Here is a 23,862-nt window from a genome sequence, read left to right on the forward strand (position 1 = left end):
GTTTGAGTTGAGGTCTTGCAAAGCGACCCTATTAAGTGTCTGTTGCATTGGTTCAGGAGGAACCTGCTTCCCTGGGGGCAAACCAATATGTCTGGGCGCAGAGTGGGAGAAGAGGGTATGGCAGAGGTACATTAGCCCAGGTTGATGGGGCTGAAGTGGGATCTTGCTGTGCTCACCACCCCCTGGGGAAAAAAAGCTTGTATTTATCAATTGGAAGCTCTCACCAGGCAACACCATCCATGCTGAGCCTAGAATCTTTCCGGATCATTTTGCTGGGAAGGATAAACTGGTCTATAGAAGACATCTTGTCAACCATTCACAATCAGGTTTGGTATGTCTTGAGAGCTTCCCCTGCGTAGCTGCCTCGGTCTGTGTTACTGGGTCTGTTTTTGCTACAAATGCATTTAAGGACATCATTGATCTAACACCGTATTTTACGAGCCACCTCTTTGTAATGAAATGCACAGTGAAAGTGTCACAAATGTCATTCACATTTTTCATACTTGCTTTCTTTGCTGATTACTTACTACAAAGCTCATGAAGTGTTGATGTCTACAGTTGGATGAATGTGAACCATAAGTTTTAAGGAAACTACTTTCAGTAAACCTGTGTTTTGATTTTGAGTGAAATACAGTGCAGTCAGACCTAGAAGTCTCTTCCTTCTATTTGAAGGTGGAGTAAGGTTCTGGGTTAATCAGGAGTTTATTGCTTTCAGATTTGCTTAGAACTGTCTGCAAGTAAAAGGCAGAATCTTCTGCAGTTAGGCTGCTGTTACCACATATTTCAGTTTACTGCCTCTTATTTTTTCCCTGTCTTAAAAACTTGGGACTAGAATTATGTAGTTGTCAATTCTATACAACTCCAAGTTGCATGTGGTTCTGCTCCTTGGAAGTACTGGCAAGTGTGATTTTTAGGTTAATAGTGTTAACAAATCTAGTCCATAATTTATGGTAGCTATTGTAAGCCGTAGTCTTCTAGGAAGATTTTTCTTCCCATAATTTTCTTGACAACCCAGTGTTCAAAGAGGAAACCAAACCCAAGTGATAAAGTTGTTCAAGTGATTATTTTCCATATTACAAGTTTTCCAGCTCAATTTGGAAAATATTTTGCTGTACTAGTTTTACGTCCATACTTGTTTTTATGGGGCTCAAGTAGTCAATTTGACCCCGTGAGCAATCTCTGACATTCAAGGTCTTGGCTGATCTGTTGTGTTCTAAATTCCACATTACCATTTATCCCTGACGATTTTTGATTCCCTTGCCTAACCAGAATTTATGTAGCTCTGTCTTTTATTTAAAAAGTGACCTTGACCCCATGACCTTGAGTCAGAGTACCAAAGTAGCACAAGCTGTGAGGAGGGATAATCTCATCTCTATCTTAAAAGGGTATCCCTAATTTTAAAATCATACGTCCTAGTTCTCGACTGACTCTGATAAGGAAACATTCTTTCCATGTCCACCCTCAAGACCTCATGGAGTTCAATCAAATCACTTACTCTTCTACACTCCAGTGGAAAGGAGCTCAGCCTGTCCAGTCTTTTTTGAGGCAACTTGCTCATTCAGTTATGATTCTTGTAAGCATCCTCTGATCTGCCTCCAATGCATATAAGTTCTTCCTAAATTTAGAGAGGAATGGAGATAGTGATACTTGTTTTTATTTCAGAACTGATTTCAATGGGGTTATGGTATTGCAAATCATAGTTCGTTAGTAACGTGAGTTCAGAGAGTTGACTTTCCTTCTAGCCTGGCCTCTGATTACATATCAAGAAGTTACTGCAATAGGAAATTACTGCTATCCAGCATTTTTTAGTGCCATCTGCTACCTTGCTACACGGCTGTTCTTTAGAAGTAATATTGAAGTGAGAATAAAACACTTCAGTGCACAGTGTAAACCAAATAGTGGCACACTGACTAACTTGCTGTCCTTTCTTCTTAGTAATTAAATGTTATGGTCATTTTTTGTGTTGGAATGGTATTTGCTTTTTTTAAAACGGCCTCAAATGTGGCTTTTGCATTTCCTGTAATTTGATTGTGATGTCTTTAATATTCCCCAGTCTTAAATTGTAACCTTATTTTGTGATATAAACATACAATGCAGTTATGATCTACAGATTATTAGGAAAAGTGTAAATGTTAAGTGTCCTAATTTAGAGTAATGCTTAAGAAAACGCAAATTCTGTGGTGAAAACCTGTTGCCTTTAGCAGTAATTTATTGATTTTTTTTTTCCAGCTGGGGATGCAGATGATCCCCCACGAATCACACCAAACCCAGTCATCAATGGTAACGTAGCAATGGCAGATGGACACAACAACACAGAGGAAGACATGGAAGATGGTAACATTTTGTTTTTTAATCTGTTCAGTAGTGAAGAAATCCTTTATAATTGGGAATATTAGTCTTAAGTTAGGCTAGCATCTATTTTTCAAAAGTTTGCTCTACAAATGTTTGCTGGTAGAAGGCATAACTTGAAAAATGTTTCTGGAAAATTATTCGAACAATAAACTGAAACTATTTTATTTAAGACTTCACATCCAACCAATGACTTTCTATCTTCATGGCTTAAGTTTTATGTTGGGTGGCTAATTCTTTTGCATAGCAAAGTAGTGATGGCTGTGCTGGAAATGAAAATATTTTGTCATATCTGTTTTAAGGATATTTGAATGTCCGGTTACACAGCTGAACTTCCTTTCTCCCTCCCCCTCTGCAGGATGTTTTAATATCATCAATAGATTGCTTAAGCAGCAGCCATTGATTTGACCTCCATACATTTGGGCTGAATATTGACAGCTTGGTGTGGATTTCTCCAATTCATTTGATTGGACAATGTCGTAACACGTGATTGGCTGTGAAAAGATGACATACCATCCACTTTGACCTCCTTTCCATGTATATTTTCTGATTGTTCTTGCTTTTTCAAACGAGAAAATCAGTCAAGAATAAATGTACTTGAAATGGGTTACATGGAAGTATTCCACTTGAAGATTAATAATAGATTGTGACTGATTTACAAATGTGCTAGGTTTAGTTTGTTATTACATAATGCAAAATGCTGGGGAATGAAACCTGAGGCTCTGCAACTGGTGTTTTGATAGTATCTTTTTTTCCCCTAAATTGTTTTAAGCTGAATAATACTAAAGGTGGAATAACTGGAAACATTGAAACTCCTTGAAATCCGTTTCCGGTAGCTCCCTAAAATTTGGAGAATAGATGATCCACGAGTAAGTTTTTAAACCTAGCAAAGAAGTTAGCTCCACTTCCTTTGAATTAGGTAAAGGTTTGCAAAAAAATTTTTTGAAGGCATATTTCATACATTGACAATCTCAAATGCATATGCCAACTTAATATTCTGAATCAAGATAGTAAATGTGACTAAAGTTGTTTTTGTTTGGTGGCAGAACTGTTTTGTCTTTAATTCTAGATATGTAGCAGTAATTATTAAAATAGCTTTGGATGTTTTGATACCTATTGTGAAACTTTTAAGGTTGAACAACAGTTTTGATGAAAATGGGACTAATAACAATGCTGTTGGTTATATTTTGCTAAATCTTTCTTGAAGACCAGATTTATTATACACATTCTCCTCCAGATCAGATATTCTACAAATGAACACTTGTGGGTTTTATATGCCTGCGCAGCTAAACGGAAGATTGAGAATTGCACACAGTTCTAGCAAGATGCCTCCCCATGGGGTAGGTGCTCTCTGATTAAAAATCCTGGTCACAAGGAATTATTTTCCTACTTGGAGCATGTTATGAGAGTTTCCTCAATTCTTCCTCATTCATTCAACTTCTGCATATAAATAGGAATTTCAGTTATTTGATAGAGGAGGTGGAAGAGGGAATGAGCATTTTAAGAAATTCACCATTGCACTAGCATTTTGGTCAGATGATCTTCCCTCCTCTGGTTTAAGACTGTACTTCCCTTGAATTTGTCTTGCTGTTGATTTTTTTTTTCTTTTGCTTTGTTCCTCATTATAGGATGAGATTTATTATGGAAAATCTGCAAAAATGTTTTTTCAAATTTAACTATATTTTTAAGAATGTTTTCCCTAAGTTGATGCTTCTCAATATTGGTCCCTAAGGGCTACATTAGTGGGTTTGGTTATAGTGCTGAATTTGAAATTTGTAAAGTAGAGGTTTCCCCTCAAGTCACTGACGTTTTAGCCGATCTTCAGTGCAGTTTCAGAATTGTCAAACTTGTGCTAATGTTTTTGAAAGTAGTTATTCATTGAATTTGAAAGCCAGAATTATTCAGTTACAAGAAAATCTGCAAATCCAGGTCAGGCAAAGAGTTGGCTTAAAGCAGGGAGTGCTTTTGAAAGATGATATGGCCTACTGCGGTGCTAACTAAAGAGAACATTGAGTTCCTTCCTGCTTTATCCAGTCATGTCGCAAGTCAGCAATTTTTTTTTTTGTCATCAGGCAATTGTCCAGTTTTTGTTCCAATTAAGCAGTAATGCTGTTGATCTGCATTTAGGCATTGCAGTAGTTTTATACGTAATGGGATATGGAACTTCAGTTTCAAAACAAGAGATACTGATTGGGATCAGGAAACGTTTTTCTCAAAGGGTAATGTCTTAGGACCTTTTTTTTTTTAAGTTGATTGAAGTAACATCTTTTGAATATTTTTAAGTGAGAGGTAAATTATAGATAAGATGGAATGAAAGAGGTAGATGAAAATGTGGAGTAATTTGCTTAACCTCTACCTTTATTGACTAGCAGAGCAGGCTCAAGTGGCTGAGTGATCATCTAATTTTTCTGTTCATAGCTATTGTAAATGGGAGTTGCCCTGGATAGCTGTTGAGCATGTAATGGAAGTGTTTTTAATGTTAGACAAACATTACAGAATTTTGACCCATGTGTTAAGTCAGGCCTGAAAACATGAAATGCTGGAGGTCACAGTGAGTCAGGCAGCATCCATAGAGAGAGCAAGCTAACGTTTTGAGTCTGGGTGATTCTTCGTGGGCTGGAGTGAAATGTGGAGGAGGCAGTGTTTGTGCTGTAGCTTGGCAGGGAGGGAGGTGGTGGGAATACTGGTTGTGCGTGTTTTGGATGTTCAGTACATTCAGCCATGTCCCTTTGGGTAGAAAGTATAATTGGTTCTCTAGTCATTGAAGAAGCTTTGGCTATGGGTGAGATCTATGTCAATAGAAGGAGTGTATAAAGTCACAGTCATAGAGATGTACAGCATGGAAACAGACCCTTCAGTCCAACCCATCCATACCAACCAGATATCCCAACCCAATCTAGTCCCACTTGCCAGCACCCAGCCCATATGCCTCCAAACCCTTCCTATGCATATACCCATCCAAATGTCTTTTAAATGTTGCAATTGTACCAGCCTCCACCACTTCCTCTGGCAGCTCATTCCATATACGTACCACCCTCTGCATGAAAAAGTTGCCCCTTGGGTCTCTTTTATATCTTTTCCCCCCTCACCCTAAACTTGTGCCCTCTAGTTCTGGACTCCCCAACCCCAGGGAAAAGACTGTCAATTTATCCTATCCATAACCCTCATAATTTTGTATACCTCTATAAGGTCATCCCACCGCCTCCGAAGCTCCAGGAAAAACAGCCCCAGCCTGTTCAGCCTCTCCCTGTAGCTCAAATCCTGCAATCCTGGCAACATCCTCACAAATCTTTTCTGAACCCTTTCAAGTTTCACAACATCTTTCTGATAGAACTGGTTAGGCCACTGTTGGAATATTGCATGCAATGTCCTGTACAGCCGCAACATGACCTCCCAACTCCTGTACTCAATACTCTGACCAATAAAGAAAAGCATACCAAACGCCGCCTTCACTATCCTATCTACCTGCGACTCCACTTTCAAGGAGCTATGAATCTGCACTCCGCGGTCTCTTTGTTCAGCAACACTCCCTAGGACAATTGATTTGTCAGGCTGTTGTGATGTTGCTGCTGCACCTGTCTGAGCAAGAGAGCAAGACTTGATTGGAATTACGACTTCTGTTTTAAAGATTATGCAGCAGCTTTGGCAAGTCAGGAGGTGAGCTTATTGTCAAATATTTGGTTCCTGAACTGAAAGCAGTAATTGCATTTATGTGGAAACGCCACCACCTGCAAGCTCCCCATCTAGTCATTCACTGTCTTGACTAGGAAATATATTGCCGTTCCCTCACTGTCACGAGGTAAAAGTCATGGAGTTCCCTCCTTATGGCATTATGGGTCTAGCGACAGCACTTGGACTGCAGTGGTTCAAGGAGGCCCTTCATCATCACCTCAAGGGCAACTAAGGATGGGCAATAAAAGCTCATGTCACATGAGTGGAGAAAAGAATTTCAATTTCATTCATGGTTAAACATTTGTGGGAGATTGTATCCAGGCTTTGCAACATGAATGTTTCTTGTCACTTCAATGTAGCCAGGTTTTGCAGCACTTTTGATTATTCCCCTGGAGCAGAATGAGTGATAGAAGGTCATTCTACTGCTCCCCTTGCTCAAAAAACGACTGTTGAATCAAGTGTTCTTCTATGAAAATATATGCAACTCTTCTGTGATATTTCTTGCCTCATTTTCTTGCGATGCATCACTGACTAAGTCTCCTGAAATAAGATCGTAAGAAACACAAGGAAGACCAGAACATTCAGACTGCAAAGCCTACTCTGCTGTTCTTAAGTGGCTCTGATTTGGGAGTAAACTCTATTTTCCTGTTTGTATTTTTTTCCCCAGAGCCCGAAAATCATTGACTCCCTTGTTGATCAATAATCTGTCTAACTCAGCCTTGACTATATTCAGCAATCTGCTCTGCACAATACTTCTCAAAATTCCAAACCTGAAGAAACTTCATAACTACTTCCTCATCCTTCCATGAGTGGTACTGATGATTGAGTATTGCTATTTCTTGTAAGAGCTTATGACACTTGGGTATCATTCGTGTTGTCCTTTGACAAACTGCTGCTTTTTGAGCTGAGTCACAGAACAATTATTTCCAGACGTAGTTGGGAATGTGTAAAAGTGAGTAAGTTGTCATGGTAATTTGCTTTTTCACCCACCCCCATTTCTTTTGGATTACTAACTTCATTAACTAAAGATGTAAACCTAAAAAACACATGAGGGAGTAGCATTTATTCAATTTCCATTTTCCAAAATTGGTCTGTCTTTTCACTGTATCTGTGGATGTCTTTCACTTGTGCAACCGCAACACTGCTGTGGGTGTAGTGGCTGAACTGTCTCAACCAGTCTCAGTGCCTCACATATTGGAAGCTACCTCCAGCTGTTTGAAAATCTGCAGTCTTTGATCAATGTATTTTGGCCTTCAATAACTTGGTAGAGGCACAGCATGCAACATAAACAATGGCAAAGCAATGTTAAGTTCTAGACCCATTGTTAAAACCTGAGGGACAAAATGTTGGGAAAACTGAGGCAATCAGTATCTGTGACCTCTGAAACTGAGCTCAATTGCAATAACTGGGGGTCCAGTCGAGCATATGTTGAATGAGCTTATTTACCTTGTGCATTCTGCACAAGATTACTTGTGCAAAACAAACCTTGTTTTGGACGTGGGCTTTCATCAAGATCTAAATAATCCACTAGGGGTAGGAGGAATGTTTTATTTTTCTTTTGGCCTTAACAAGTAACTTGATGAGGACTACATATTTCAGCATATTAGGTTTAAAAAAAGTCAGGAAGATTGTATCTCACTACCAAAGCTTTGCCATGTTTTCCTCCTCAAGCCCCAATTTTGATGTCACCAGAATGTACAGAAGAAGAATGACAAGTGATGCTGAAAGACCCTAGATAATTTCAATAACTTGGGGTGAAAATTGTGTTTTTGAGGTGACCTGAGTATTAGAAGAATGCAGAATAATTAAAGAGACTTTGTACTCTGCCAATAAAAAGGAGAACAAAAGTATTGGGTAAAATAAAAGCTGTGGCAGTCCCCTGCAGTATGCACTTTGTACAAATAATTGGCTGGTAAGTAAATCCTAGGAGCTTGCAGACATTTGTTTCTGTAGTTTTTTGTCCTTGTGTACTTAACTATTGACTCTTCTCTCCCTATTGGAAAAAGATGCTGTCTCCATGTACACTTGCCTGTAGTCCTGTAAATGGTACATCTATGGTGCGAAAATGCCTGCAAATTATCTGATTTAAAGAATATAGTACATGATAATGATAACTCCCACTTCTCTAAAGGAGGATCTTCCACACAGACATAAACCACCCACCGTCCTCTTCTGTTCTCTAACTATTTCATTTTAGCTCGGCTGTTCTTAGATCTACCTGCAAGTGGTGCATGCAATCTTCAATATTCCAGTTAATTGGATTGGTGCAGATTAACGCTTGTGTCTGTGGAAGACTCTCTGTGGAGAAATGGTGAGTTATGACAGTGTAAAGTATTGCTTTCTTTATAATTAGGTTGTGACTAAAGTAATGCAGAACTCAAATGTAAGGCCTGTATACAAAGAAGAAAATGCAGTCATAGAATTGCTGTATTCTACCACTGAATGTGGGAAAGTATTCAGTGATGTGAAGAGGATTTGCCTTAAGATGTGTAATCAGTGTTTCATATTGTGTAGATTTGTCTAAGTTAGCAAGTCTGTTCACTTTATTATTTTTTAATGTTGCTTGCCTTTCTATATTAATAACCAAAGAACAATTTTTCTGGTGGCTACTTGACTGGAAGTTGAGACCAGAAGAGCACAGTTCACTGTGTACCCTTCATGTTAATTGATTTATTCTAATTAGTTAATAAATTGATGCTAAAAGGGACTAATCTGAATACCCACCATCAAGAATATTTTGATCTATGTTGTATGATATATGCTTAGTTTATATTTCCATTGGGCGATTGGCTTTATTGATGTTTTGCCCTTTGGAGCAGTGAAAATGTTGCCATTTCTTCACAAATTTCGCTCAACTATTATTTTTAGTCTACAAAACTTTCATTTATTGATATCCTTGACCCGTTTCATCTGCTGTCTGTCTTGGCTAAGACTGCCACAAAGAAGTTCTGTTGCTTTATAACCGCTCTTCATTTTCCAAAACATTGATTTAACACTCAAACGTGAATGGCTGGCTACAGAAAAGATACACGTTGAGAATGGGCAAGAATATGAAAGAGAATACAATATGGCAGAACGTCTTGTTTTAAAAACCCTGGGAAATGTTTGTTGTGAGGCTCCTGGATGTAATTGCCCATGTTAACTTAGAGTAAACAATTAATTAAAGCAAATGGCATGTTAGCATTTGTTACCAAGGAATTGGAGCATAAGTGTAACTAATAAAATAATGCATAGCATTTGAGACCAAACCTGAAGTTTTACTGTATTGAGGCTTGTTCTCTGCTTAAAGATCTTTCACTTTAGAATGTGCACCATATCCATTAGATTTAACTTGAGGAATGTTCAAGACGATGAAGCATGAATTGCCTAGAGTTTGTACAAATCAAATCAAATGTAAATATTCTTCAGGGACTGTGCAGGGTCATAACCTCAGAATATCCAAAGGTCTGTGACACACTAATCCTGATGCTGAGATGTTGAAGCTGCAGGAGGGCTTTTGAGGTGACGTTTTGTGCCTGTACCTCTGTCAGAACGTCCAGGTTCAGATCCCACCAACCCTCAGTCTATGCATAATGTCTGTGAACAGGATGATTAGAAGTATGTATAACGGGGTTTGTTGTTTAGGACTAAGATGCGCAAGTTCTTGACTCAATTGACTGAATTGTTGGAATGACGCTGAGGGATGTGAGATTGAGTTGGATGATCAGCAAACACCTTGAAAGATTAATCTAAGTTTGAGCACCTCCTTTATTGTGCTTGTTTTCTCAGCAGTACCTTGTCTCAATTTCCCATCTTACTGAGCTCTTTCCAGCTTTGTTCATTGTCACTGGATTGATCCTTTATTTCCACTTCAATGTTAAATTAACTTGTATATTCTTGCCTTAACTTGGATCAAATCTTTATTTCACTTGGAGAATGAAACATGGATTTGTAGTCCTTTACCCTAAGACTCTTAATGGAGCTCTACTGAAAAGTTGTGGTATCATATCATGTCAGAGGGCAGATAAGCATGAGCTTGGTCAAAGAGGCAAGGGTAACGAGTGTCTTTTGTCTGAGGAAGTAACCAAAAAGATTAATGGGGGCAGAGGGGTAAGACATTGTTTACTTGGACTTCAGTAAAGCCCTTGACAAGGTTCTGTGTGGTAGACTAATTAGTAAAGTGAGATCACATGGGATTCAGAGAGAGTTTGTCAATTGGGCACAAAATTATCTTAATGGTAGGGGACAGAATGGTGGTGGAGGGGTTTTTCAGACAGGAGGCCTGTTTCCAGCAGTGCTTCTCAGGTATTTGTGCTGGGTCCAGTTTTGTTTCATTTGTTTAAATGATTTAAATGAGAATATAAAAGGCACAGTTAATAAGTTTGCGGGCAACACCAAAGTTGGTCATCTAGTGAAGCAGGTAACCTAAGATTACCAAGATATCTTGATAAATACAAGGGCAGGACTTCAAAACTTAAAAGTAGGGCCTTGGGTAGTGTGGTAGAACAGGAGACCTTGGGGTTCAGGTGCATAATTCATCGAAGTTTGCAGCACATATAGGATGGTTAACAAAACATTTAGCATACTTGCCTTTATTGCTCAGCCCATTTGAGTATAGGATTTGCAATGTCATATTTAGATTGTACAGGATGTTGCTGAGGCCTCTTAGGGAATACTGTGTCCAGTTCTGGTCACCCTGTTCGAGGAAGGATAATATTAAGCTGGCAAGGGTTCATAAGAGATTTACTAGGATGTTGGCAGGAATGGATAGTTAGAGTTAAAAGGAGAGGCTGGATAGGCTTGAATGTTTTTGACTGGAGTATAGGATTTTGAGTGGTGGCCTTGAAGCTTTCTAAAAGCATGGGTATAGCTAAGGTGAATGGCATGTGTCTGATTGGGGGATTTCAAGACTAGGGAGCATTATTTTTAAGGTGAGAGGAGAGATTTTAAAGTCATGAGGGGCAGTTTTTCTTTTGAGGTTTGTGTATGGAATGAACTGCTAGAAGTGGTGGATGCAGATGGAGTTTAAAATATTGAAACTACATGTAAGTAGATAAGTACATGAACAGGAAGGTTTGGAGGCATATGGCCCAAGCTCAGGCAAGTGGGGACTAATTTAATTTGGGATTATAGTCACCATGGACTGTTAAACCAAATAGTTTGTGTCTGTGCTGTATGACTTGCTGACTTTAAGTAGGAAAGCAAGGTGGAGAGTTACAGAGATGGAAGATTAAACATGGGCATGGCCATCAGTAGTTAAAATGAGGGCTTCTCAAGTCTAAAGTCACATGAGTGCATATTTTGGTATGTAGCAGGATGGATAAGATTAGAGATTGGAAGGGCAAGGCTGGAGAGAGATTTGTTAATGAGTATGGAAATTGGTGTATTGAAGGTTTCCAACACACAGGCACCATAGTGCTGTTCGCTGTTCATTTTTCAGGACTCCAAACTGAAATTGCTTAATTCGTTGATCTTTTCTCTCTCCGAATATGTGCAGATTCTAAGCCAAAGCTTTCCTTTCCTTGATCACTGGATTCCTTTATTTTACCTTCTGAACTTCATATGATTCTTGTTGCACAATGAATCTCGGTGCCTTTAACAATAAAGTTAAAGCGGGCATATGCCAATGAAACAAATTCTGAAGTTTCCCCATTAACTTAATTTCCCATTGATCTAATTACTCTTTTTCTGTAACTTCCATGGAATACTAATAAGGATAAATAGATATGGATTTTTGTTCTTGGGCAAATCAAGGGTGTAATTTTCTTATCTGATGTTGACAAAAGTTGTTGTAAGCCCAACTGCATCCCTCCCTCCCTTGATGTACATGCGCAGCATCAATCAACCTTTAGTAGTATGCTGTTTTGATAGAGTACTACCATTAGATGGTATTTCAGAGGTGTCCATTTGTATAGGCACAAGTTGTGGTCCTGTTCAGGAGAGCCAATGAATCGTTTATTGCAGCTGAGCAGGTTGCTTACTTCCTGAGCATTTCACTGCAACGGTGTTGTGCTACAATATGTAACTATATATTGGGCTTAAAGACATGAGGAAAATATTATCAACAGTGGGCATTGACTTAAACTTTTTGACCCTTGCATCCACTACTCTTGATGGGCCTAATCCAAACTGACAATACTGTCCTGCAGTTGTGTTTTGGCACTCTTAGAAATTTAAAGCAGCCCCCTGGAAGAAAAGGGCAAATGCTTGCATGCAGAAGCATGGGGCAAGACCAGTTAACACCTCACGGTGAAAAGTTTTCAAGAGAATCTATATCCCAGTTTTCCCGTTCCAATCTTTCATTTGTTTCCTGTTTACAAAGAATGAGGAAAGCTTATATATGGTAAGTAAAATGTGGACAACAAAGAATGTCACTGTCATGTACTCAGTTGATTTAAGTAGCTGCTTTTGGATGGTGTTTTGTTTCGCATATTTCATAAAATTGGTGGAGTGAGTGACTGTTTTATCCTTAATTGATCTGCGTTACTGTGTGCTACCTCCGTGAGCTGCTCTGTTTGTTGACAAATTTGGTCCTTCAGTTAAATCAGTCTGTAGCACACGGTTGTCAATAGAAAATATTGTCTGGGGTTGTGGAGAAGCTGTCTCAACTTGCTTTCCAGAACACACTATCGGTATACAGTGATCTAAAAAGCTGAAACTAATACTTTTTATTTTAGAAATGTATATAGGTGTTCATGTCCATTTGTAACTAAAATTGTTTGCTAAAAAGTTCACAACATGCAACAATGGTTGTGTTTTGCTAGTGAAAATATTTTTACCTCTGTCAAATGGTTACAGGATTGACTTGGAATTCTGCCAGCTCTGTGGAAACCACAGATTAGATTTGGGTGCTGTTCAACAAGGTAAGGTGTTAACCTTAAAATTGATTTTAGCTTTAATGTAAATATAAAAAATGTTTTTATTTTAACAGACACCAGCTGGCGGTCAGAGGCGACATTTCGTTTCACTGTGGAACGGTTTAGTAGGCTCAGTGAGTCTGTGCTGAGTCCTCCATGTTTTGTGCGAAACTTGCCATGGAAAATTATGGTGATGCCTCGCTTCCATCCTGATCGGCCTCATCAAAAGAGTGTTGGCTTTTTCCTACAATGCAATGCGGAGTCTGATTCCACGTAAGTAAGAGTTTATATTTTTCTTGAAGATTATGGATTATGATTGCGCATTATTTTGGATAGTTTGATTTGAAAAAGTTGCCTGATTTACAGAAACCTCCAGGCTCCTTTTAATGGGCCTGATTATGGCTTCATTTCAAGTGAATGATACTCTTACATAAAAGATAATGCAAGAAATATGAAATACACTATTGAACACTTTGAGACTTAGTGGTAGATCAAGTAATTAAAACTTAGGTGTATTTCTGCAAAACTAAGCAAATCATTAGAACTTAATTTGATTGGGAGGGATATAGACAGCAAAATATTTGTCCTAGTTGAATGATTCAAATGAAATTAGCAGCAGTTCTGTGCTGAATGAGTGCCAGAGATCCATAGTGGCAACTCTAAACTTAGCCATACACTTGTTAAGCAACTTCTGAATTTCAAGGACTGTAGTCTATTAAGTAAAGGAGTTGAAATTAGATTTTAAACATTAGATCTGCTTTTTAAACAGAGTGCCTTCCTGAGTCACTTCAAAGAGTATTGAGCCAGTTATGTAACTTATGATTGGGCTCGGTATCGGATTAGTTATGTGTGACTCTTGGCGAGAAATAAATCTTGTATTGATGAAAAATTCTTCATATTCCCTGTTGTAGGTCATGGTCCTGTCATGCCCAAGCGGTTTTGAAGATAATCAACTACAAAGATGAAGAAAAGTCATTTAGTAGAAGAATCAGTCACCTTTTCTTTCACAAGGAGAATGACTGGGGTTTCTCTAATTTTATGACTTGGAGTGTAAGTCCCAAAATATAATTGGTTTTGCGATCAAATTTTTTTTGTCGTCGAAGTCAATTTGCAAGTATGCTGTGTTTGTCTCTCTCATATCTCCCCCTCAAGCAATCCTATTTTCTTATAGCAATTTTAAAATACAGATATGGGAAGTAATGTAAGCAAGCTTAGCCTAGTATAACACTACTGCAGAAGCACAGTGTGCCTGCATCAACCCTTAACATCGAATTATCCTTCTTGGAATATTGTCATGCTGCTCTATTTGTTTAGCACCTTCCTGTGTAATTGAGGATCACCTATGTACTGTCCTTTGACAAACGATTCCCAAGATTTCTTTGCTCCCATCACTTTGCTGCTTTTACTAATTTACTTCAAATTTGTCGCCCTGTTCTTGAATACTGAGTGAGAGTATTTCTTCCCAATTTTCTTTGTCCAGACCACTCATGATTTTATATACTTGATTCATATCTCCTCTTTGCCTTCTGCAAGGAAAGCTGAATCTAGCTTCTGTAGTCCATCTTCATATATGAAGCTTCTCATCCTTGAAACCATAATTGTAAATCTCTTAAATCATTGTTGCACTGCCTTCACATCTGTCCTAAGGTATGGCACCCAGAACTGGTGCAGTATTCCAACTGAGGCTGAGCAAGTGATTTGTATAAATTCAACACACCCTCTTTGCTTTTGTGCTATAAATGCTCATATTAATGAAACTTGAAATATTGATTAGATTCCCTAAGGTGTGCGAACAGGCCCTTCGGCCCAAAAAGTCTGCACCGACCCTCCAAAGAGTAATCTACCCAGACCCATTTCTCTCTAACTAATGCATCAAACTCTGGGCAATTTAGCATGGCCAATCCACCTAACCTGCACATCTTTGGGTGGTGGGAGGAAACTGAAGTACCTAGAGGAAATGCACGCAGACACAGGGAGAATGTGCAAACTCTACACTCCAGCTCAAGGCTGGAATCAAACCTGGGTGTCTGGTGTTGTGAGGCAGCCATGCTAACTACTGAGCCAACGTGCTGCCCCACTGTATGTTTAATTAACTGTTCTCTCAACCTGTCCAGCCACCATTAATAACTGATGCACACGTTTACCCAGATGTTGCAGCCCATTTAAAGTTGTATCCTTCATTTTATCTTGTTTTTCTGTTGATCCGACCAAATGAATCATCATCCACGTCCCTGCATTGAACTTCCATCTGTCGCCTTTCAACCCCGTCAACCAATTTGTCCACATGTTAAAGTTCTACACTACATTCCCCTCAGCTTACAATATTTCCAAGTTTCGATTTGTTTACAGATTTGGAAATTGGACACTATACATCAAAGTCTAGATCAATAACTGGTATCAAGAAATGCAAGGTTCCTAGAGCTGATAGCTGGAATACTCCATTACGAGTATTTTGCTAGCTCAATAAACCTTGATTAACCATTTTTTTTTTCCTTTCACTTATCAATTCTGAAACTATTGTTATTACCCCATTTACTCCTGAATGAAAGCTTGTTCACGAGTCTGTTCTGCTGCATTGTCACGTGCATTCTGAAAGTTGATGTACATCACATCGATATCATTGGTCCATGGTTTCTGCCTCAATGTATAAAAATCTCCTTTTTGGCCCACTTTCCTCTTTACCACCCTTATACTGCTTTTATAGGTGAAGGCAACTTTAAGATGCCCTTTTTTGTTTGCCAGTCTCTCTTCATTCTCCCTCTGTTTCTTATATTTGCTTTTCACTACCCTGTGAATCTTCTGTATTCTGCTTGGATTCTAATGTATTTTCAACCTGTTTCGTATGACATTTGAGGACTTGAGGATTTGTATGTCTCCCCTTTCCCTTTTTAGACACATTTTTTGAGCCTAAACCATCTTTTTGTAGATGGCTCAGTATTCAATTACTGGTTTTCTGCCTGCCCCTCATTGCAGTTAGTTCAGCCCAGATCCATTCTGAACCCACTGAAGTTGGTTTTCATTCAGTTTATTATTTTTAATCTGGATTGTTCATTGTCCTTCTCCACAGTCATCCTTAAATGTTACAAAAGTGATCGCTGTCACCCAAATATTCTCCCATTGATCCCTTTCTCCAGCTGGCCACGTCATTGCTAAAAACCAATCCTGCCAGTGCTTTCTAGATCATTAGAGTAGAAACATAACATTCGATACATTTGCCATTTACACTACCATAATCTGAATCTATGTTGAGAGAATTTAAATCTCCTATTGTAAACACTATTATTTTTGCTGCTCTCTAATACCTAATTTCCTTGCAAATTTGTTCCTCTGCATCTCTCGCTAGTTGGTGACTTCTGGAATGCACCTGGCAATGTAATTGCATCTTTTTGGTTTCTTGGTTCAAGCCAGATAAATTCTGTCCATGACTCCTCTGGGGCGTACTCTTTATCCAGCACTGCAGTGGTCAACTGAAGCAATGCAACCATCTATCTCCTCTTGTGTCCGTCCTTAACTTTATGAATTCCTTCTATCCAAGAATGTTTAGCACCAGATCACACCCTCCCTTGAGCCAGTGATCTGCTGTAGCTGCAGCTTCTTACTTAGACTTGGTAATCTGCACCGACAACTCCCCAATCTTTTATTTACCAAATTGTATTCATAGTAATGGTGATTTGATTTTACTCCTTTTTCCTTATTCTGACATCACTTATTAATTTAGTATTCTGTATTCTAGTGCTTTCAATACTTGGAGAATTGGATATTTTTCTTAGTTACCACATCAAAGTTGGTTTAGATTCTCGCTTTATGAGCAGAATACCCCTCAAGGTGCTCAGTCTTTGCTCTGTTCAGGTCCCCTCTCTCTCTCCCCCTCTCTCTCTCTCTCTCTCTCTCCCCCTCTCTCCCCCTCTCTCCCCCTCTCTCACACACTCTCTCTCTCTCTCTCTCTCTCTCTCTCTCTCTCTCTCTCTCTCTCTCTCTCTCTCTCTCTCTCTCTCTCTTCCCCTCTCTCTCTCTCTCTCTCCCCTCTCTCTCTCTCTCTCCCCCTCTACACTTTAAGCCTTCCTTGCACCGACCTTGAAGCCACACATGAATCTATCTTGTCCTCCAGTTTCTGTTCAGTTGCAAGTGGTACTGGGATCAGTCTGAAGAACACTACTTTTGAGGTTATCCTTGCTAACTTGTGCCTAGCTTCTGAAATTCTGACTGCAAAATGACATCCCCTTTTGCAATCAATGCCATAGTTAAAATGTGGACCGCTGCTGTAAACCAGGATAAGAAAAGAGTAGAATTCAGGAGAATTACCATTGCCAGAGAAATGTTATTAAGTAAATTGTTGGAACTGCAGGCTGATCAGAGTGTAGATCCAAATAGATTTTGAGGAGTAACATAGTTGTTGTATTGGCTTTCACTTTTCCTAAGCTCCCTTGACTTAGGGCAGTCCCATAAGGTTGAAAATTAGCAAATGTTACTACTTTTTTACGAATGGGGTGAGTGGAAAGTAGGATATTAGAGCTTAGCTTAATGTGTCATCAGGTTGATGTGAGGTATTACATTTGTTATGGCAAAGCTGTTGGATGCACTCAAGATGTCAGGAAGAGTCAACATGGCTGTGAGAAAAAGAACTCTTCAATTTATTGCAGTTTGTTGTGATAGTAGAGTGCTGTGGATGAGGTGAATGAGTGGATGTTTTGTACTTGGATTTCCAGAGGCATTTGATGAAGTACTACATCAGTAATTATTGCAGAAAATTGAAGGTCATGATATAGGGGCAGCATGTTGGTATGGTTAGAAGTTTGGCTGGCTAGCGGAAGCGGACCATTCTTGGTATCAGTGCATCTTAGCAGGGTGACAAATGCAATGAGAGATTCTGGGATCGCAACTCTCCGCAGTTTGTCAGTACCTTTTTTAAACTGTCTCCCAATCCAAGCCATGTTTGTCAAACTTTGCTGATGGCAGAAAGATAAGTACGAAGTCAAGTTTGGAATTGTCCATTTTGGCTAGACGAATAAAAATTGACTGAAATGGTGAGAGATTATAGAGACTCGATGAAAAGGATCTGAGTATACCAGAGCATGAAATGAAAAGACTGCAGGTATAACAAGTAATGGGGAGAGTTTAATAGTGTCACTTATTGTAAGGGGAGTAAACTGCAAAAGTAGGAAGGTTATGCTTTGATTATGAAGGCTGCTAATGAGACCACATTTCGACACTGTGTATGCTATTAATAATCTTACTTCAGGATGTAAATGCCTAGCAAGCAGTCCAGGAATGGTTACCAAACAAATACTTGCAGTGGATATGTGGTCTCATGAGGATAGAGTCGAAAAGTGTGGTACTGTAAAAGCACAGCAGGTGAGGCAGCATAATTTGCTGTAGCTGCATGTCCCAGGTGAGCCATTACCATTATTCCAAATCTATAAACATGCTATCTATTTAGCTGTCAGTCTCAGTGGTTCACCATGGTGATATAACCTGCTGTTCAACCTCTGAAGCATTGAGCTCATGTTGCTGCAACTGATGACATTTGTTGTACATGTGATTGTCTACTACTGTGGAAGCATGGTGGAGCTGCCGTGGCACAGGATATGCAGAAGCAACGCTATCATTCCTTCATTTATTCATTGACCCACTGTTACTGTGTAAAGCTGCAACTGTACTGATACTGAAACACATTAAACCATGATTAAAACTTTGCTAGACTGATGAATACCCAAGTCAGTTTAGTTTGTTAATTGAACCAAGCCTTATTTCAAAAGAAATGCTCACCAACTAGACATTTGCTCTTAATACTTGATTTTATTTTTAATTTGTCATTTGTTGGGTCATAGTCTTCAATCAGCAGTACTCACCAGCCAAACACCTAATGTGCTTTCATGTGATGTTATACCTCTTATCTTTTACAAGTGCTGGAATAACTAGTTGCAGGTATTAGCTAGACGTGATCTCGTGATTTATGCTTCTGAGTCAATTCTTTGCTTCCTTCGGCGTATAATTTTCTACCCCTACAGTTCTTGCTCATTTGTGCTGTCTTGTTTCAGCTTACAGATTTCAAGATGTTGAACAGTAAAACTGCACCCTCTATCACTCACTCTCATTTGGCTGAGAAAAACTGAGTGATGCACAATAAATTTGCTCATTTCCCTCAGTCCCTGTGCAAATGTGCATCTGTATGTTTCAATCTTTGCACAGCTCGTGACAATGACATAATCGTACTTAAAGTTAGTCAAACAAAGGTGATACTGCCACCCCCACCCTGAAATTTTTTAACTGCAGCAAATATAGACATAATTGGTACAGTCTTTCTTCATACTCAGTCCTCCCATTCCAGGAATCAGTCTGACAAAGGTTTGTTGCATTCTTCTATAGCTAGAACATCTCTTTGGGTCTAAAGATCAAAACTGCCTATAACAGGTGTGGTCTCCCAAAGGCCCTGTATAGTTGCATTAAGGTATTCCTATTGCTGTACTTTAATCCACTCTCTAAGAAGGCCAGCATGTAATTTGCCATCACCATCTGCATGTTTAATTTCATCACTGGTGTACCAGGGCACCCGGGTCTCATTGCCTCTCCCCTTGTCCAGTCTTCACCATTCAGATAATCTGCCATCTTGTTTTTGCTACCAAAGTGGATAACCTCACTTATTGGCATTATACTTCATGTGCAGTTCATTTATGCATTCAGTCAGCTTGTTGAAATCACATTGAAATATCCCTCCGTTCTCCTCAGCTCACCCTCTCAACCAAAGTTGCTTTTCTGCAAATTTAGAGATATTACGTCAGATTTCCTCATCTAAATCATTAATGTATATTGTGCATATCTGGGGTCCAAACGCTGAACTTTTCAGTACTCCACTAGTTAATAACAATTAATAATTAATCTCTGCCACTGAGAAAGCAGCTTGTGTTTTCCTCTTGTTTCCTGTCTGGCAATGAATTTTCTATCCATGTCAGTACACTATCTCCAGTCTCATGTGCTTCTGTTTTGCATGCTAATACCTTAGGTGGACCTATGTGAAAGACTTGTCTAAGTCCAAAAACCAATCCACTGGCTCCTCTTCCAACTCTACTAATTACATCATCTTGATTCCAGTAGATTTGACAAGTATGGTTTCCCTTTTTGTCAATCCATGTTGATTCTTTTCAGTCCTGTCACTGTTTTCCAATTACTCCACTATTAAGTCTTCATAATGAGCTCAACGATTTTACCTTCCAATATCAGCTGAACTGGTCTAAATTCCCTGTTTTTTTTAAAATAGTGATGTTACATTGGATTGGAAGATGGGATGGCCACCAGAACTGTTCGAGAATCTTGAAAAATGACCATTAATACATTTAATTCTTGGGCCACTTCTTCAGTACTTCACGATTACAGTTTACTGTGCCCTGGGGATTTAGCGGTCTTTAATCTATCAGTTTCTACAACACACTTTCTCAATTGATGATTACCTTCGGTTACTTCCCCTCACACCAGACCCTGTGTTCCCCAGCAATTTTGAGACATTATTTGAGAGAACCAAGCTATTTAATTGCTATGCCGCCTCTGTTTTCCATTTATAACTTGCCTGATTTTAACTGTAAGGCAAACATTTGTTTTCACTAATCTTTTTCTTTTTGAATATGTATATAGTTTCTATGTTCACTGCAAACTTACCCTGGTACTCTATTTTCTTCCTCTTGAGCAAAGAACAAAAGAATTGATTAAGTCTAAACTGTTTTCAGTCCCTGGGTGTACTGTTTCTTTTGGCCAATTTGTAATTTCTTTCCCTGGATCTCCTACTATAATATCCCTAATTTTCCCTTGTTAGCCATGGTTGGGTGACATTTCCAAGTTTGTGTGCGCACTGGGCAGGAATGAACAATTGTTGTAGCTCGTCCCTACGCTGTTTAAATGTTCACCATTGCCTGTCCCTATCATTCCTTCAAGTGGGTTCCCCAATTTATCTTAGCCAGTTCACAGCTCATATCACTGTAATTTCGTTCATGTGGATTTGGCAGCCTAGCTCTTGCAATTGACTGTCACTGTCCATTTTAATGAAGAATTTGCCAATTTTTTCTCTCTCGCTCTCATATTACACAATGATAAATCTATCTGATCTGTTTTCTCATTGGTTCCACACCATATTGATTCAGAAAGCCATCTTGTTAATGTTCCACAAGTTCCTTTTCTACATTAGTGATTTGATTTGCTAGTCTACATGTAGACTTCAAGTCACTTGCAATTACAACAAAACCTTTATTGCTTGGGTCTCTAATTTTCTGTTTAATATCTTTCCCAGCATTACCAGTGCAGTTGGTGAAATACGTACAACCCCATACGAGGCAGTACTGCCCATTGGTGTTTCTTTGCTCTGCCCTTCTAGATTCCACTTTGAAGCTGCTGGGCTGGTTGTGAATAATAGGCAGCAGAGTGGCTCAGTGTTTGACACTGCTGCCTCTCAGCACCAGGGACCCATGTTCATTTCCAACTTCGGGCGACTCTGTGTAGAGTTTGCATGTTCTCTCCATGTCTGCATGGGTTTCCTCACAGTCCAAAGATGTGCAGGTTAGGTGGATTGGCCATGCTAAATTGCCCGTAATGTCCAGTGGATGGGTAGGCGAGGTGGACTAGCTGTGAGAAATGCAGGGTTGGGTCTGGATGGGATGCTCTTCAGAGTGTTGGTGTGGACTTGTTAGGCTGAATGGCCTATTTCCACGCTTTAGGGATTTTGATATATGGATCAATTTTTTGAATCTAACACAAAGGGCATCAGCTGATATATACTTTTTTTAAAAAATTGTCCCATGGAACAGAGGGTGCATTAAGTTCTATCCTGTATCATAAATGAGACGTTGTTTTGTATTTAACCTGCCTAGACTGTTGCTTGATATTGGATCAGATTAAAATGTTCATGCCAAATGAGTTGACCAGTCTTAAATCTATCACCCCTCAATTTGTAGTTATGCCCTCTCGTACAAGCTGACGTCGTCATCCTAGGAAAAAGTCTTTCTCTGTTTTCCCTATCTAATCCTCTGACCATCTTGTATGTCTCTATCAAAACCGGACTCCAGGCTGAATATTTTCCATCAACCACCACTTGCTGCCTTCTTCCAGAAAGCCAATTTCTAATCCAAACTGCTGAATCACCCTCAATTCCATGCCTCTGCATTTTCTCTATCAGCCTACCATGTGGAACCTTATCAAAGGCTTTACTGAAGTCCAAGTAGACCACGGCAACTGCCCTACCCTCCTCTACATGCTTAGTCACATTCTCAAAAAACCCAATGAGGTTTGAGAGACATGACCTGCCCTTGACAAAACCATGTTGACAAATTATTGGAAGTTTTTTAGAAGCTTCTAGGGTCAACTTGAATATTGGCACCTACAGTACGTTCATTGAATAACTTGTAAAACACTTCAAATCTGTTTAGGAAGCAACAGATGCTGAAAAGGGTTTCATTGAAGATGACAAGGTTACATTTGAAGTCTTCGTTCAGGCTGATGCACCACATGGTGTGGCGTGAGTATAGTATTTAAAATCATAAATTTTGGGGGTGCTTTGGAGGTTGCCTAAGTTTGTACTTATATACAAATAGTTAAGATTCTCCAGTGAGCAAAATATTATGTCATCACTTATTTCAGGCTGTGTAATGGACCTTTTTGTCCATTGTATGGCTGGTGTGATGACCATGAAATCTGCTACCAGTACTTTGCTGCTTACGAAGCATGAGGTATTGAAGAAGATTGCAGAGTGATGAATTGCTGTGAAGCTATTTTCATTTACAAGTATTTGAAGAGAAGCCACAAGTAGAAAAGTTCAATTACATATATATGTTATTGAAAATCTAATTCTAGATGGGATTCCAAGAAGCACACAGGCTATGTAGGTTTGAAGAACCAAGGAGCAACCTGTTACATGAACAGCTTATTGCAGACATTGTTCTTCACAAATCAGCTGCGAAAGGTAATGTAAACATTAGTATTCTGGTCAACCCTGGAAATATATAGTTGCAAGGAAAGAACATAATTGCATGCTATATTCCTGATTTTTGTTCTTGTACGCTGTAGACATAAATGGCATAAATTGAGAAATGAAGATGTCTGAGAACTAGCAACAGAAGCAAGTTTTTTAAGTTGGAAAACTGAAATATCTAGTATTGTTTTGGTTTCTTTTTGCTTCAGCTCTAGTAAATTCTGTTTTATATGTTTGGAAGAGCAACAATGTGATCTACCTTAAATTCTTTGCTGGGGAGAGTAAATTGTTCCGATCTTCTCCTGGTTGTGGTCTTTTCCATTCTGTACATATAGGTGTTGGATGCAGAATGTTTGGCTGTTGGTAATGCCCTGATGAATGTTGCTCAATTTATTACCGTTTCAGGTGTTGGTCCTCCAAATTAAGGTCTCAGGTGAGGAGGGATGAATTGACTCCTGAGTCATTCTGCCCCACCCTTCCCCAATTATTGGTCACAATAAGGTTACTTTGAAAAGGCACCTTTCCATTGTTGGTGCCCTTGTCCGAAACCCAAATGTGAGAGTTTGCAAAATAGGCAATTTAAACAGGCTTTTGCTAAGCTGTCAGCTAGTGAAGAAAGTAAGAAGCCATGGGATACAGGACATTTTGACAAAATGAATTCCACATTAACTTCATGACAGGAGGCTGTGAATAATAGTTGAAGGTTGTTCTTGTCACTGGAAACCTGTCTCCGGTGACACATCGCAGGATTTGGTGGGGAGTTCCCGGCTGTTTGCAGTGTTTGTTAATGATCTCTACGTGATGTAGCACGTTTGAGTAAATTCATAGATGATACAAAAATTGAAAGTTTGGTAAATAACAAAAAGGAAAGCCTTAGACTACAAGATAATAGGCTGGTCAGATGGATAGGACGGTGGCACATTAATGTAATGTGGAAATGTGAAGTGATTACATTCTGGAAAAACGAAAGGTAAAGGAAGTATGTTCTGAATAGTAAGAACCTGGAAGTTTGAGAGATTGGAATGACCTTTGTATGTGTGTCCTCAATCCTTGAAG

The 23,862-nt window shown here is 39.2% G+C and overlaps 1 protein-coding gene across 3 annotated transcripts in view; it reads left to right on the forward strand.

Moving 5' to 3' along the window:
- The window catches only part of usp7 (ubiquitin specific peptidase 7 (herpes virus-associated)), a 99,200-nt gene that overhangs the window by 25,115 nt on the left and 50,223 nt on the right, over positions 1-23,862 (forward strand). For all 3 annotated transcript variants that reach the window (XM_043711995.2, XM_043711994.2, XM_043711993.2), the window contains exons 2-6: positions 2,230-2,334; positions 12,932-13,130; positions 13,769-13,907; positions 22,265-22,353; positions 22,689-22,797. In XM_043711995.2, coding sequence (XP_043567930.1) covers positions 2,230-2,334; positions 12,932-13,130; positions 13,769-13,907; positions 22,265-22,353; positions 22,689-22,797 — 641 coding nt within the window. The remainder of the gene's footprint in view (positions 1-2,229; positions 2,335-12,931; positions 13,131-13,768; positions 13,908-22,264; positions 22,354-22,688; positions 22,798-23,862) is intronic.

Source organism: Chiloscyllium plagiosum, unplaced genomic scaffold, assembly GCF_037043375.1.
Source record: "Chiloscyllium plagiosum isolate Xiang-an unplaced genomic scaffold, Cpla_swu_hap1 HiC_scaffold_20, whole genome shotgun sequence".
Classification (NCBI taxonomy): Eukaryota; Metazoa; Chordata; class Chondrichthyes; order Orectolobiformes; family Hemiscylliidae; genus Chiloscyllium; species Chiloscyllium plagiosum.